The 16,672-nt window shown below is 36.8% G+C and overlaps 1 protein-coding gene across 1 annotated transcript in view; it reads right to left on the bottom strand.

Moving 5' to 3' along the window:
• Positions 1-16,672, bottom strand: part of MALRD1 (MAM and LDL receptor class A domain containing 1) — a 595,589-nt gene that overhangs the window by 298,006 nt on the left and 280,911 nt on the right. The window contains exons 27-28 of the mRNA XM_069547391.1: positions 5,846-6,091; positions 3,899-4,056 (exon numbers count right to left, since the gene is read on the bottom strand). Coding sequence (XP_069403492.1) covers positions 3,899-4,056; positions 5,846-6,091 — 404 coding nt within the window. The remainder of the gene's footprint in view (positions 1-3,898; positions 4,057-5,845; positions 6,092-16,672) is intronic.

Genomic DNA, 16,672 nt, shown 5'->3' with positions numbered 1-16,672 from the left:
GGAGGTGCTCACTTTTGTCAGTGGACCGTTAAACCCAACTGAAGCTCCTTGTTTGCTAGGCTGAGGGTAAAATCAGAACCAGAACTGCCAAGTAGGCAGTTCTTTCAAGTAGGCAAAGCAATCTGGCCTTTCCTTTGTTGATTTGACATTTTCCATTGCCTACTGAACAAAATCTGTATTTCCACACTGAATATGATTTTTAGATAGACTTTCCAGAAAGTCAAGTACATAAGATCTCTGAATTAGAAGTCAGGAAAATTGGATTTGCATCTTAATTTTTTTCTTAAAATACCATATGAGCTGGGACAAGAAAGACAACCTCATAATCTTAGTTCCTTCATCTGTAAAATGAATAGTTTAAACATACTTCGAAGGACCTTACCAGCCCCAAAATTCTCTGAATCACTAAGCAAGATAAAGCAATAGGCTAATTTAATTATGATCTTTCAGCATAACTAGGTTGCTATAATCAGGAAGGCTCTCCTGAAATAACATTATTTTCCTCCACTTCAGGCTTGAATACATTACATTTTCTATCACAATGGCATAACGGATAGTCCTGAAGACCTTCAGTCAAATAGGTTCAAATTCCCTATAGCATGAAGTCATCTTGATTAAAATATCAACAGTTTATCACAGATGGAGTTGGTCCAAAACACAATAATGCCCTTCAGGTAGCAGGTGTTTCTGCATTTTATTCACAAGACTAATTGAAAAGATGCAAAGGCCTTTTGTTTCATGATGAGACTAGAATTTTTACCTATGAAAACAATTTATCAAATGCATGTAAACTTTAAAATTCCCTCAATTCTTTTTTACATATTAAAATCGACATATTACTCATTATTAATTCCATCAGAAAAAATTGACCTGAAAATGTGTAAAATTAAATATATTTGTAAAAAACAAGTTAACTTTCATGCTGTGGAACTGTAACTCTACCCTAGAGCATTTGTTTCATTTTTTTAAATATTAGATGGTTTCAAAAGCAATACATTAAAATTTGATGAGAAATTTCATATTAAATGTATGAGTTAAAAGCAGGTAAAAATGATAGATGATATCAAGAGCAAACATACTATTTTAGAAATGAATCATGGTATCATATGGCAGAAATCAGCACAACATTGTGAAGCAATTATCCTTCAATTAAAAATAAATTTAAAAATAAAAATAATAAATTTTAAAAAGAAAAATGAATTATTATTATATGCAGAAAAATGCATGACTCAGCATGTGTTACTGTGGTTATGATTTGCAGTCAACAACACTACCCTTTAGAACTATATTGTTATTAAATTATTGGTCAGTGCTTTCAGGCCTTTTGCATCTGAATGTATATAGATATTTCAGACCTAGATTACAGATTCTCCAGGTTAGACTTTAATGTCATGCATGTAATGTGTAATGGCCATTCCTTCACAAGGATTATCCCAAACAATGGTTGTCGTGAGCCCAGTGATGGGCTCCTCTGGGGAAGCACCATTCCTCTCCTCTAATCCCTTCATCCTGCAGTCCCTTCTCCAAAGAGCTGAGACAGACATAAGAACTAAGTCTCAAGGCTTAGTTCTTCACTATGCCTTCACTATGTTATGATGTATCTATTGAAATAGTATAAATATAAATGAACAGTCAGTCATCAGGAAGAATTTCTGGAGCTGTGGGGGACACTTACAAAAGGAATAGTCATGGTTGGCAAAAGTGTCAAGGAAAGATTTGTGAAAGGCTGAATCTACCCGATTGTGTTGGACCTGATGTGGAGGAAAAACACGGGAACACAGAAGGAGGCATTCCTGAGAAAAAATAGAGGAGACTGGGCCAGGGACACCATATGCATATATTGGGACCATTTTAAAGGATATGGAGTACAGAAAGAAAGAAAAGGTAGCATTCATAACCCTGTTGTGTTTGCCACCTGGCTAGGATGATTTCCAACTAATAAGTGAAGTGAAATCCAACATGCTTCCACACAGACAGAAGCCTAGGCAGTACTTTGTAGTGATGATCAAAAATATGTATTGTGTTAGCTACCAAAATGAAATGATTGCCCTAATTCACGAATATAAAATCAATATATGGTATGAAAGATTTCTCTCTATAATAAATGTAGCTAAATAATAATAGGCATTTTTTTAATACAATAGGAATATAGGTCTTTAAAGTTGCTATTAAGTGTCCAGAGGAATTGGGAGGAATATGGGAGCTCAATGTGACTTGATAGGAAGACATATATATCAAATCAGTACAATTTTATAGTAAAGTTTTTCATAGTAATGTAAAGCTTGTTACTATAAGAGAAGAGAAATGTAAATATGAGTGAAGCAAATAATAAAGGTAAAATCCAGTGCATCAAACCCTTCACATGGCACTGTTGAAAAAAGACAACTTGCTCAAAATGGAGTCCCTTGTACTAAGCACCATGACAGAAAACTAAGACCTTAATACCTAATTTAATTGCAGTTTCAACTTCCCTCAGGAATGTAATCTTAATCAGTCAGCACTAGAGAAATTATCTGTCCAAAAGAAACCTTCCATCCTCCTTAGGAGGGGACCTTCCCTGAAACAATGCTTTTTTTTTTTTTTTTGGCTAATAATTTCCTTTTCCAGCCCTCTTTCTGCCTTTGAAAACCTTTTTTGTTTCTATAACTTGGCAGAATTCCTTTCTATCTGCTACATGAGATGCTGCCCAATTCATGAATCGTTCAACAAAGCAATTTGATCTTTAAAATTTCCTCAGTTGAAGTTTTATTATTTAACAGTACAGACCATATAACCCAGTGTCACATTCAATAGAGTACTGGAAAATACTCTTCTAAGAACTTTAAGCACTGTATTTCAGTAAGTTTCCATATTCAAATATAAGAATAAATCATTGTGGTATTTTCTGCATGCATTTTATTAGGCAGGCTTTTCTGCATTATTAGAGAAGGGTCCTAAATTATAAAGTTAGCTCAGGTTTCAGATAAAACATGAATTATGCAGCCATGAGCTATTCAGACAAATGAGGCCTTTGATATTCTGGCCAGGCATTGTCCATCAATGTGGGGGCACTTCACCAAAGCCCATGTGTGAGAAAACAGCAACAGCCCCAAAAGCATGTTTTCAGAGTAAGCTTTCTTGGAATTCTAAAGAGATTCTTGAAATGAACCACATGTGTACATATATGCAGGCATGCATGTATGCACACACACACACACACACACACACACACCCCACCTTTTTGCTGCTGCTGTAACTTGCCAAAGAGTCGAAGTATGTGAACCAAGTCTCATTAATATTAATATATACTTCATTATTTTGCTCCCCAAACACTGTCACTCTGTTAAGCTAAATTAAAGCCCTGTCAGAAACATCTAATTAATCCACAGTAAGAAAATGTATTACTGTGTCATAGTTAATAAGCAGTTCAATGTAATCACACCTTGATCATTCTCCTCAGCAGTCCTGTCCTTTGTATGCTGTACTTAGAACCAGAATGTTTCACATTAATTTCTTTAATGATCATTCATATACTAATTACAATGGATAGCTACTCTCCTTTCAGATGTACAAATTATCTAGATTCTTTCAGTGAGGAGGATAGGCAAGGAAATACCCAAATAGAGTGAAGAAACTTGTGGGTCTTGGACTAACTGTTACCACAAAGAGTTTCTGAGAGTCAGTTATAACCTCTGTTACAACCTGTTGTATGATGGTTGTATGATGTTGAGCTCCAAGCTGGTTCCTGTGCCCAGTTTACCAAATTCCACAAAACATCTGAACCACAAGCAGCATCGCCCTCTGATGGGAGGAGGCCTTCCAGGGCCAGGTCAGCAGAGTTGTGATAAACTCCCTTTGGCCATGTGCTACCTGTAGGAAACTTCAGGAAGCTCAGAGGCATCACAAACTGAAACCTTACCTTAATGAGGATCTGAATGGACCCTGTGGCTTTTGTGGATATGAAATACCAGAAGTTCATGGTGCAGGCAGCACTGGATTCTTGCCACAGGCCACTCTTGAGGTGTGCTTCTTCACCCCGCAGGCCCACTGGAGTAGCTTCCAGATACAGGAAGTGCCCTAGGAACAAGAAGAGATTCAGATCATGCCAAAATAACATGGAGAGGAGCATTTTAGTTTTTCTATCATAGGGTTTTTAATTACATTTCATAGAATCTCAACTTCTAAAGGTATTTCTACTTGAAAGAGAAAGGAAATCTAATAGCCTTGCCTCCAGCTCACTGACAGAACAATTTCCAACTGTCTGTGCTTTTAGCAAAGTACTTCACAGTGTGCAGATGAATTGATCTGACAGAATATTTATGCCATGCAGTCAATGAGATAGTTACAGAAATCATTTCATAGACTCCCCAAACTATCCAGTTACTGTGAAACAATGCAAAGATTGTCTACGAAATATAAATAAAGAAATATGACATGCTTTCAAACAGTCAGTCACCTTTTGAGTGCACAAATAAAATGATGAAAATTTTAATATACAACATACAAGGAAAGATTCTGAGTTTTGGGCTTGTTTATCCAAATATCCAAAACATTTTATGTATGTAGAGCTGAGTGTGAGAATGGGACTCAGACCTTCCTTTCTCTGGCATGGTTGGTCCAGCTTGGAGAGCTCTGTTTTATCATGTGCTGTGTGCTTAGTCTCTTAGTCATGTCTGACTCTTTGCGACCCCATGGATTATAGCCCACCGGTCTCCTCTGTCCATGGGGATTCTCCTGGAAAGAATTCTGGGGAGGGTTGCTATGCCTTCCTCCAAGGGAATCTTCCTGATCCAGGGAGCAAACCCAGGTCTCCTGCATTGCAGGCGGGCTCTTTAGGGAAGCCACTAGGGAAGCCCCTGTTTTATCATAGGCCTGTGAAACTTCAATATTTAAACACCTTTATTCTACTCTGTAGTAGCCAGAAATTCAAGATCCCTTCTTTATTCTGCTAATCTCTTTTGCCTGTTAACCAAAAAATCTGAGAAACAGGTTCAGCTCACTGTAAAAATGAGCCATTCCAAGCACCCTTCAGGGAGATGATCTTGCAGCTACATCTGCAAAACACATTTAGGGCTTTCTACTGCCTGTCCCCAAATACAGATCATCTCCCTTGATCTTGACAACTCCAAGGCAAATTTTATTATCTCCATTGGACAGAGGAGAGATTTAAGAATCTGAAAAGTTACATGACTTGCTACTGATCAAATGAATGGTAGAATTCAAGGTTATTGATTACAAATATGTAATTTCAAAAAGGTACCTGAGGGCCGCCTATGTTATCATCTATCTACAATTATCAAAGCAATATTCAATTTTAATTACTCACTGTTACATGTTACATGTGTCCCCCCAAAAGATGTGAAAGTCCTAAACTGACCCAGTTAATGTGAGCTTCTTTGGAAATAGGGTTTTTGCTGATGATCAAGTTAAAATAAAGTCATGAGGGTGGCCTCTAGTTCAATAAGATCATTGTAATGAAAAGGGAAAATTTAGACACAGAGACATACATAGAGGGAAGACAATGCGAAGACAGAAAGAGAGTCCCACCTACAAGCATCTGAAGCTACCAGAAGCTAGTGAGAGGCAAGGAATAGATTATTCTCCTTCAAAGTCCTCAACAGGAACCACCAGCCTTACTGACACCGTGATTTCAAATTTCTAGCCCTCAAACTGTGAGACAATAAATGTCTGCTTTTAACACCACCCCGCTGAGGCTGTGTGCTGTGCAGTCCTGGGAGACAAAGGTCCTCATTAAATGTTTCACTTAGTTGCCCTGGCACCACGGTGGTCTCTCTGATGTCAGGAAAGACAATGTGATGCTCACTGTGAATAAAATTAGAGTAACTGGAACAACCTGATAACCTACCATTTTCATTTCCAAGTGTGTGGTCTCTGGGAGGTCTTAGGCTTTGTGGAGAGCCGACCCCCAAAACCCAATCGAAGTTTTCAGCCAAGGAGTTTTGCCAACCACACCAGCCTTTTTCAAAAGTACAGGAGCCACCACATTCATTTTCATCAGTATAATCTCCACAGTCATCTACAAAATTACAGCTCTGCTCCGGTTTAAAACATTTGCCATTCTGACATTCCCGATAGCCAAGTGGACAGTAACCTAAAAAACAAACAAACAAAAAGGATGAGGAAACACTCCCACTACGCTCGTGAGGTTAAAAAGTAGGAAGAGTAGATTCCCTTTAATATGTAAAGAAACATAGTGTTCCTAGGAGTTTGGGGTGTCTGACCCCTGCCTCTCTCTCCCCTAATCTCTCCAGGGTTCTGGTCTATAGCTTATTTACAAGCATCATTCAAAATGAAAACAATCAGTCATTTTATTGATCTAGGAATGTACTCCAATCGGCCTCAAATGCAGCATGTCCTGTGAGCTATCCTCAAAGAGATAAATTAGATCTGAAAACCAAAGAGAGGCTTTCTATTTTTAATCCTGAAACAAGATCTTCAGGGTAGTAAGAACTTATGTAACATGGGTTATTTGTAGGTACATCAGTATCCATGCACTCCATTATTTATCAGAAGCCAAATATATATCACACTTCCTCAGAAGCAGGGGTATGAATATACAACTAATATTTAACCTTTCAACAGATTTTTTTCCTCCAAAATGCTTATTTATTTCAAGTTGTTTGGAATTTAAGGAGCAATTTTCCTACAAAGTAATGTTGCCCATAAAGACTTTTCTACAAACTTTAAGACAAAGCATGATGCTTTTGAATGTCTGAGTTGAACTGATGCTGATAACTTTTTTATTTTTGTTTTCTTTTAATATAAATTTATTTATTTTAATTGGAGCTTAATTACTTTACAATATTGTATTGGTTATGCCATATATCAACATGAATCCAGCACAGGTATACACATGTTTCCCATCCTGAACAACCTTCCCTCCTCCCTCCCCGTACCATCCCTCTGGGTCATCCCAGCGCACCAGCCCCAAGTATCCAGTATCATGCATCGAACCTGGACTGGCAATTTGTTTCATATATGATATTATACATGTTTCAATGCCATTCTCCCAAGTCATCCCACCCTCTCCCTCTCCCACAGAGTCCAAAAGACTGTTCTATACATCTCTGTCTCTTTTGCTGTCTCTCATACAGGGTTATCATTACCCTCTTTCTAAATTCCATATATATGCATTAGTATACTGTATTGGTGTTTTTCTTTCTGGCGTACTTCACTCTGTATAATAGGCTCCAGTTTAATCCATCTCATTAGAACTGATTCAAATGTATTCTTTTTAATGGCTGAGTAATACTCCATTGTGTATATGTACCACTGCTTTCTTATCCATTCATCTGCTGATGGACATCTAGGTTGCTTCCATGTCCTAGCTATTATAAACAGTGCTGCGATGAACATTGAGGTACACATGTCTCTTTCAGTTCTGGTTTCCTCGGTATATATGCCCAGCAGTGGGATTGCTGGGTCATAAAGCAGTTCTATTCCCAGTTTTTAAAGGAATCTCCACACTGTCCTCCACAGTGGCTGTACTAGTTTGCATTCCCACCAACAGTGTAAGAGGGTTCCCTTTTCTCCACATCCTCTCCAGCATTTATTGCTTGCAGACTTTTGGATTGCAGCCATTCTGACTGGCATGAAATGGTACCTCATTGTAGTTTTGATTTGCAATTCTCTGATAATGAGTGATGTTGAGAATCTTTTCATGTGTTTGTTAGCCATCTATATGTCTTCTTTGGAGAAATGTCTATTTAGTTCTTTGGCTCATTTTTTGATTGGGTCGTTTATTTTTCTGGAATGAGCTGCAGGAGTTGGTTGTATATTTTTGAGATTAGTTGTTTGTCAGTTGCTTCATTTGCTATTATTTTCTCCCATTCTGAAGGCTGTCTTTTCACCTTGCTTATAGTTTCCTTTGTTGTGCAGAAGCTTTTAAGTTTAATTAGGTCCCATTTGTTTATTTTTGCTTTTATTTCCAGTATTCTGGGAGGTGGGTCATAGAGGATCTTGCTGTGATTTATGTCAGAGAGTGTTTTGCCTATGTTCTCCTCTAGGAGTTTTATAGTTTCTGGTCTTACATTTAGATCTTTAATCCATTTTGAGTTTATTTTTGTGTATGGTGCTAGAAAGTGTTCTAGTTTCATTCTTTTACAAGTGGTTGACCAGTTTTCCCAGCACCACTTGTTAAAGAGATTGTCTTTAATCCATTGTATATTCTTGCCTCCTTTGTCGAAGATAAGGTGTCCATAGGTGTGTGGATTTATCTCTGGGCTTTCTATTTTGTTCCATAGATCTATATTTCTGTCTTTGTGCCAGTACCATACTGTCTTGATGACTATGGCTTTGTAGTAGAGCGTGAACTCAGGCAGGTTGATTCCTCCAGTTCCATTCTTCTTTCTCAAGATTGCTTTGGCTATTCCAGGTTTTTTTGTATTTCCATACAAATTGTGAAATTATTTGTTCTAGCTCTGTGAAAAATATCGTTGGTTGCTTGATAGGGATTACATTGAATCTATAGATTGCTTTGGGTAGTATATTCATTTTCACTATATTGATTCTTTCAATCTATGAAGATGGTATATTTCTCCATCTGTTAGTGTCCTCTTTGATTTCTTTCACCAGTGTTTTATAGTTTTCTATATATAGGTCTGTAGTTTTTTTAGGTAGATATATTCCTAAGTATTTTATTCTTTTTGTTGCAATGGTGAATGGAATTGTTTCCTTAATTTCTCTATTTTCTCATTATTAGTGTATAGAAATGCAAGGGATTTCTGTGTGTTGATTTTATATCTTGCAACTTTACTATATTCATTGATTAGCTCTAGTAATTTTCTGGTAGAGTCTTTGGGGTTTTCTATGTAGGGGATCATGTCGTCTGCAAACAGTGAGAGTTTTACTTCTTCTTTTCCAGTTTGGATTCCTTTTATTTCTTTTTCTGCTCTAATAGCTGTGGCCAAAACTTACAGAACTATGTTGAATAGTAGTGGTGAGAATGGGCAGCTTTATCTTGTTCCTGACTTTAGGGGAAATGCTTTCAATTTTTCACCATTGCGGATAATGTTTGCTGTGGGTTTGTCATATATAGCTTTTATTATGTTGAGGTATGTTCCTTCTATTCTTGCTTTCTGGAGAGTTTTTATCATAAATGGATGTTGAATTTTGTCAAAGGCTTTCTCTGCATCTATTGAGATAATCATCTGGTTTTATTTTTCAATTTGTTAATGTGGTGAATTACATTGATTGATGTGTGGATATTGAAGAATCCTTGCATCCCTCGGATAAAGCCCATCTGGTCATGGTGTATGATCTTTTTAATGTGTTGTTGGATTCTGATTGCTAGAATTTTGTTAAGGACTTTTGCATCTATGTTCATCAGTGATATTGAACTGTAGTTTTCTTTTAGGTGGGAGTTTCCATGGCCTGAGAGAGTGGCTGTAGGTTGAGGACTGGTATGGATTAGAGGAAGGAGGTGATTCAGACATTTAATGGAAGGTGTTCTGAGAATTGGAAACTGCTGTTGATAGAATCTTATAGAAAAGCTTTTATGCTCTGGATCAGTCTCACATTTTATAAAACAGATGGCTAAGAGGAAAGAAGTAGCAGGAGAGGAATGGAAGGCCAGCTAGAGATCAATGGGGAAGAACTGGTGTTCTGAGAATTCCCAGCCACTTTGTGTGCTAAGCTCTTCTTGGACTGCACATTCAAGATTGCCTAATTAAATGGCCTTTACATTTGCAATGCCTTTGAAACAAATTTCAACTATGCATTCTGTCTCTAACAAAACTTTTCTTGTCTTCTAGGTTAATTGCTAACATTTTCCTTTCTTGCAGTGTAAGATTAAACTATTTTTATTTAGGTGCCCAGTTCAGCTGGCAGATTGGAGGGTAAGACAAAAGACCTTTGCTGTTTCAATTACAGAGCTTGACTGTGAATTGTAACATTTAAGCATTTTTGAGCTACACAGAAATGGAGATCATTTACATTAACCCTCTCACTTATAGATGAGAAAACTGACGATTATAGATGTTAAATGACTTGCTGAATTTTCAAGAGGAGCAATGCAATTTGGACCCAGGTCTGTTGTCTTCAGAATTATTTTTTAAGTCCATTGACTTGAAGAACAGTGGTAGGTCTACTATTGTAAGACACAAGATCACTGAGGGATGAAATACCAGTATTGACTACCAGATACATTATTTCTCATGGATCTGTTGAGAACATGAGAAATTACTAGATCATTTGATTTTATATAATTGACATTTGTATTGATTCAATCAATTTCAATTTGGGGAAATAAAAGCAAATTTACTGGTTTTGAAGATGTTTTTCTCCAAAGCAACTGGGTCAAGCTAAAATCTAATTCTTTTAAAACACAAGAGAAAATAATTTGGACATGTCTCTAAGTGGAAACATGAGGCAAAATATTACACAATCAATATAGCTAATATTTTAAGATAGTCACAATGTGAATCACTGTTTTATATTTATAAAACATAAACACCTGCATAATTTAAAATACAATAATTCAAATATAACACAAAATTAATTTTGAACAGACAGCTCCCTAGATTAATAAATAAAATTTCACTGCTATAATGTACACTTATCCATAAAACAACAAGCAACATTTTTTGGTAAATTCAAGGGAAGTTATCAACTAATATTATTTACCTATTTCTAAATTATTTTCTATGCCTATTGTTTTGTTCAAGGAAATCAGCTACCTAAAAGTAGGGTATAGACCTTTAAATGATTTGATATTAAGGATCTAATGATAGTGTGTTCTTTTTTACAGAAAAAAAATACTGTTTAAATTAGGCAGTAACCCTCCTAATAGGCAGTTTAATTTTGTGTGCTGTGCTGTGATTAGTCGCTCAGTTGTGTCTGATTCTTTGCAACCCAATGGACTATAGTCTGCCAGGATCTTTTGTCCATGGGGATTTTCCAGGCAAGAACACTGGAGTAGGTTGCCATGCCCTCCTCCAAGGAACTTCCCATCCCAGGGATCAAACCCAGGTCTTCCGCATTGCAGGCAGATTCTTTACCATCTGAGCAGTAGGGAAGCCCTTAATTTTGTAAGGAAGAACAAATTATAAAATTTTAAAACCTCCCATGTAAACATCAGAGACTCTGAAACTTAATATGCTTACGTTCAAAATCTGATTCTTCCCCTTCAAACTTACTCACGGAACAGTCTGCTCCATCTGTGTTAATGGCAACTCAATAAGTCCAGTTGCTTGGAGAGAAAAAAGTCTTGTAAAGAGCTCTGTATTGGAAGTCTGACTCCACTTTTCAACGTATGACTTAATGACTGACAGCCTTTCCCCATGTGTTCTACATCCAGGGAATGTTCAAACCATCTTGGTATGTATGTGATGTCATCAGTCTTAAAGGTGATAAGATATATTCTAATTATAAGACTGACAATTGACAGAATTCACTGAACGTTTACATGATTTATGAGATAAAATGTTACATATATTATTATTACAACTCCTAGAGCTTGGGACTATCCTCAGTTTCAAGGCAGACTGCTGTCCAAAATTTGGTTCAGATATTAAGACTGATAACACCACACAACACACCAGGATTGCATTACTAACAAAATGAGGTTTTCTAAGAAAGCCCAGGTGCTCCCCCTGTTGGTGGAAGATCCCAAATACATCAGCCCCTACCTACCTGTGCACAGTAATCTTCATCCAGGTCCTATCCCCTAACCAGCATAACACTCTCTCCAGTTTCCTTTCCTCATTCTCGAAATAATAATGATAATTATTATTATATATTCACATATAATACTGTTTTAATAATATATATTTTATCTCATAACTCATATATAATCTTTCAGTGAATTCTGTCAATTTTCAATCCTACTCTGTTGCAAAAGGTGATGTTACTACTACTTTTGGTTCAAGCCACTATCATTTTCTGTGTGTGATTTTATTACAACACTTTCCTCCCTGATCTCTGTACCCTACCACTTCCCATTAAGCAATAAAGAACGATGGTGATGTAAGCTGTTATACACAGAATGGATAAACAACAAAGTCCTACTGTATAACACAGGGAACTGTATTCAGTATCCTATGATAAACCATCATGGAAAAGAATATTAAAAAGAATGTAATGTATACATGCACACACACATATATAAATCACTTTTCTCTACAGCAGAAAATTAACACATTATAAATCAACTATACTTTAATAAAAACATTTACCTAGAAAAACCATGGAGATATTTTATATAAATTGAATGTTACTTCTCTGTCCCAAATGCTACAATATTTAAATACTACTCCCCATTACAAGGAACTAGGTATTCTTGGAAAAATGGTCTATTTGGGGCTAAGGAAAAGAAGGTCCAAGATGAGCCTGGGAATTTTTTGTGTGTGCCAAAAATTAGAAAAGTGCTCAAAAAAATTACATCATTATGATGAAAGTCTGAATTACTGGTCATCAGAAATAATTTCAACATCAAAATAAGTAATGAGAGGACTTTGGCTCTTACCACACATATAAGAAAGAGTAAGAAGGTATGAAATTATTCTCCAGCCATAAGCAGCTAGAAGCTTGGGGGAAATCTATGTCTGATGCTTATGCTCTGTGAAACTGTTTACACTATAAACAGGAGAAGCACCAGCTAATACAACTTCAAGGCCTAGCTGACAGTTCCAGACCAGGTCCTGAATGTCAGGAGATGCATTTCTTTATCTCACTTTGCAATTCTGTTCATATGGCAAGAGAGTTCACTGGCGCAACCAAACCTTCTGCCTGATATGAGGCTAGAAAATAAAACCCTTCTGGTTATTGTCTTTGCAGTAGGTAAAACATGGCAGACCATTTGCTTTGGGAGATGCTAAAAGATTTCAAAGGCCTTCCTATTAGTTATTTTTAAGCCTCTTGATATTTCCCTTTAGTAATTTTCAGCAAAAACTTGAAAATATCAAGGTTTCTGGAATCTACTTTAATGTTATTAGCATGAAGGAGATAATATGTGGGAAAAAGTTCCATAAAATAGATAGTGGTGGCCTTAAAGCACTGACAAACGAAAGACAACAACAGCAACAAAAGTAGAGAAACTGTAATTTGCAATAAGAAATAAAAGAGAAACATGGAGGAAAGTCTAGGTTGAAAAAAGGCCTCCAGGTTTTAAGGAAAAAGACCTGACATGCTTCCAACTGGCTGTGACTGCAGTACTGCTGAGGCCCTACCTGAGAAGAGTAGCATTCTGTACTTCTGTGCTTCCTGGGCAAGGCTTACTAGCCAAAGGCTCACTCAGCCCTCAACTGGGAACAAACTGCCAGCTGGACAAAATATAAAAATATTGTGCCTGCAGGCTCCCACTTCTTCATTCCAAATAGTAGCAATCCAAATATTCAAAGAGCACTTTCTAACAGTCTTGATCAGAACGATGAAATTTACACTAACACAGTTACCACTCATGTTCATTCAAAACACACTGTCAGTTCATTTCTCAACTTTTACTCAATTTTAGTACTGAACGTTTGAGAAATATTACATTAACATTACATGCTCACCTTGAATTAACTCTAACTCTCCTAGAAGAACACTAAAATAATTACAAAGGAACCTGTAAAGATACATGTTTCTTAATAATTCTGACTTGGAGAACATTTCTAATGTCTTGGTGGTAAACGATCTATATATCTTGGTTTTAAGGGTATCATACTTAGTAACATAAAGTAATGAGTTAGATCACTAAGCATCTCTGTTTTCTGAAGTCTTATTTTTGCTGTCAAGAAATGTAAAACAATTCTTTATTGTCTTTCAGTGTACCTAGTAGAGGCTCCAAGTATTTAAGGAGAATTATTTTTATCTAAGACATTGCAAATGGAGCTGTTGCCATAAGACAAAGCTAGAGCTACAAGTCTGACCTACGGTTAAATTTCAAGCTCGAAATCACTTTAGGAAAATTGTATTTTGTACTTCTATGCAGTTAAATTTTTCCATCCTTCCTTTTATGGCTTTTGACAATCCCATACTAAATAAAAGCCTTCCATATGTTTTCCAGGACTGTATGATTACTATATGATTTCATTTTTTAAAAAGATTTCAAACATTTGATGCACCTGAAATTTACTTTGGCTGCAAATGAACAGTAAGATTTTTAGAATGAAAAAGAGGAATATATACACAAGCACAACATACATGTGTGCTGGTGTATTTACTGACTGTCTCTGGAAAGATACATAAGCAGTGAACAATTCCTCTGGAAATAGAAACAAAGACTAAAGTCAAAAGAAAATTTTTAATTTCTGCTCCTTTTTGGTAATACTGTGTGTGTGTGATGAAATGAAAGTTTGCTTTATTTTAAAAAGAAATTGGTGAGAACAAAGGCCTGAACACACCAGGGCCTCATCCCTGGTTAAAGAAAGGGCTATGATTGTAAAATTATATTATAATTGGGAAATCCCAAACAGACTGAAGTTCCTTTGAAGAGTATTAGCCTGGTATGAGCGGCAAGAATGTTGACAATTTTCTGGACACCATGGTTTATGGAGAAGTGGGAGACTGAACACTACTCCAAATGGCTATGAAAGAAATGTTGAAATTAAGGAAGAATTGAATCCAATTTCAGCTTAAAAAAGGAGTTATAAGGAATGAAATGCTCTACTATAGTTAGGGGAAAGGCCAAGTTTGCTGAGGTGACAGAGAATCAACTCCAGGTCTGTTTGCCACTCACCTTTCCAACCTCCTCTCTGATCATGCTCTTCCCCTCAACTTCCCACCATGAACCTCCTGGCCTTCATCCAGCCCCTCCAACCGCAGACACTTTACACAAGCTGGACCACCTACCTGCCTCAACAACTCTCCCTTTGAAAATCTTGTAGATTTAAGCTCAATCTCTACCTCCTGCAAGAAGCCATGTTTGGTCAAATCCTTCTGTTATAACCTGTTATCACACCAGGCAGCTTTTCTTTAAAGAACTTTTCAGAACTCTGTGTTATATGTGTCTACATGGTTATTGGCATTTGACTCTTTCCACCGCCAGTCAAAAGGGTCCATAGGGGACTGAGATCGACACACCTTAAAAGTGCTCACTATATGTTCACTGGCTGAACAAAAAAATGAATGAGTGAATGAATGAATGAACTGAATAAAACAGAGGAGAGCACAGTGATGACTGAGAGCTTCCTAGAAGATAGTGCATGCTCAGTTGCTAAGCCATGTCCTACTCCTTGCGACCCCATGAAAAGTAACCCACCAAGCTCCTCTGTCCATGGAATTTCCCAGGCAAGAATATTGGAGTGGATTCCCATTTTCTCCAGGGGATCTTCCTGACCCAGGGATCAAACTCACATCCCCTGCTTGGCAGATGGATTCTTTACCACTGACCCACCAGGGAAGCCCTCCTAGAAGATGGCTGAGTGAAAATGACTTGCTATTCTGGTTGTTGGACAAGGATAACAGGCACAGGACTGTGTTTGAACTGATGAAATCTGAGATACCAAGACTGAGAAAATTATACGGAGTCAGTCACTTCAGACCTGTTTTGCTATGATGAAAATGTCAAATACTTCTGGGTTTTTCTCCTTTTGTTTTGGATAGTGACAGTAGCTATTCAGTTTGTTCAAAATATACATTTTCAATACTTTAAGCAAAGATTTACCTATTACTTCTATAGGCAGAATTTATTATAGTCACAATCTCAATTTAATACTACCTTTATATAATTTGATCCTATAACAAAGCAGTTTCCATTTGTGAAACTTATTGACCTGGTTAACAAAAGTTCTATGTAATGAAACTGAGGCAATTACCTAATTCAAAGGGAAATATACAAAAGACCATTTAAGCTAAATTCTATTAATAGGAAGCAAAGCAAATCCACAGGATTTGGGTGCCTAAATGCTACTCCCATTTGTGCAATGTATTATCTCTAAAATTAACTGGGGTAAACCAAGCCATGTTTGAATTTGCTTTAGTTTATGTATTTTTGACTTAGTATATATCATTCACAGTGAGTTGAATGCAAAATCCTTTTAAAACAAGATTAAAATATAGGACTTCCCTGGTGGCTCAGATGGTAAAGCGTCTGTCTACAATGTGAGAGACCTGGGCTCGATCCCTGGGAAATCTCCAGGAAGATTTCCTGGAGAAGGAAATGGCAACCCACTCCAGTACTTCTTGCCTTGAAAATCCCATGGACAGAGGAGCTTGGTGCAGGCTACTATCCATGGGGTCGCAGAGTTGGGCACAACTGAGCGATTTCACTTCACTTTCACTTTCCTTAAAATATGTATTGTCTACCTAGTTTTCAGTACTTTTGTGTGTATGTCTGTGTGTATGTATGTTACATGTGTGTTGCATAAGTCACACATATTATATATATGTATAATTTTGTATATATACATGTGACAGTATTAAATATATGAGGATGCATATATATTAAAATATGGTTAAAATGAGTGAAAAGCAATTTTAAAGTAAATGGCAAAATTATTTATCAATCACCTCCTATATGTTTTGCTTTGTGCTAGACATTTTATGAATATCATCTCTAATCCTCATAACAACGTTATAAGAAACATTACCTCCATTTTCAAATGTGGTAACTAAGTAGAAGGCGGCTAAAGTACAATTTTATACAAGATCGGTGCTACTTTCTCAACTCGTCCCGTCCTCTCATTCCTCTGCTGTGTCCGCAAGTCTGTTCTCTACATCTGTGTCTCCATTCCTCCCTTGCAATACGTTC

This window comes from Ovis canadensis, chromosome 13 (genome assembly GCF_042477335.2).
Source record: "Ovis canadensis isolate MfBH-ARS-UI-01 breed Bighorn chromosome 13, ARS-UI_OviCan_v2, whole genome shotgun sequence".
Taxonomy (NCBI): domain Eukaryota; kingdom Metazoa; phylum Chordata; class Mammalia; order Artiodactyla; family Bovidae; genus Ovis; species Ovis canadensis.
Note: the sequence above shows the minus strand (reverse complement) of the source record. Positions and strands in the feature narration are given on the sequence as shown.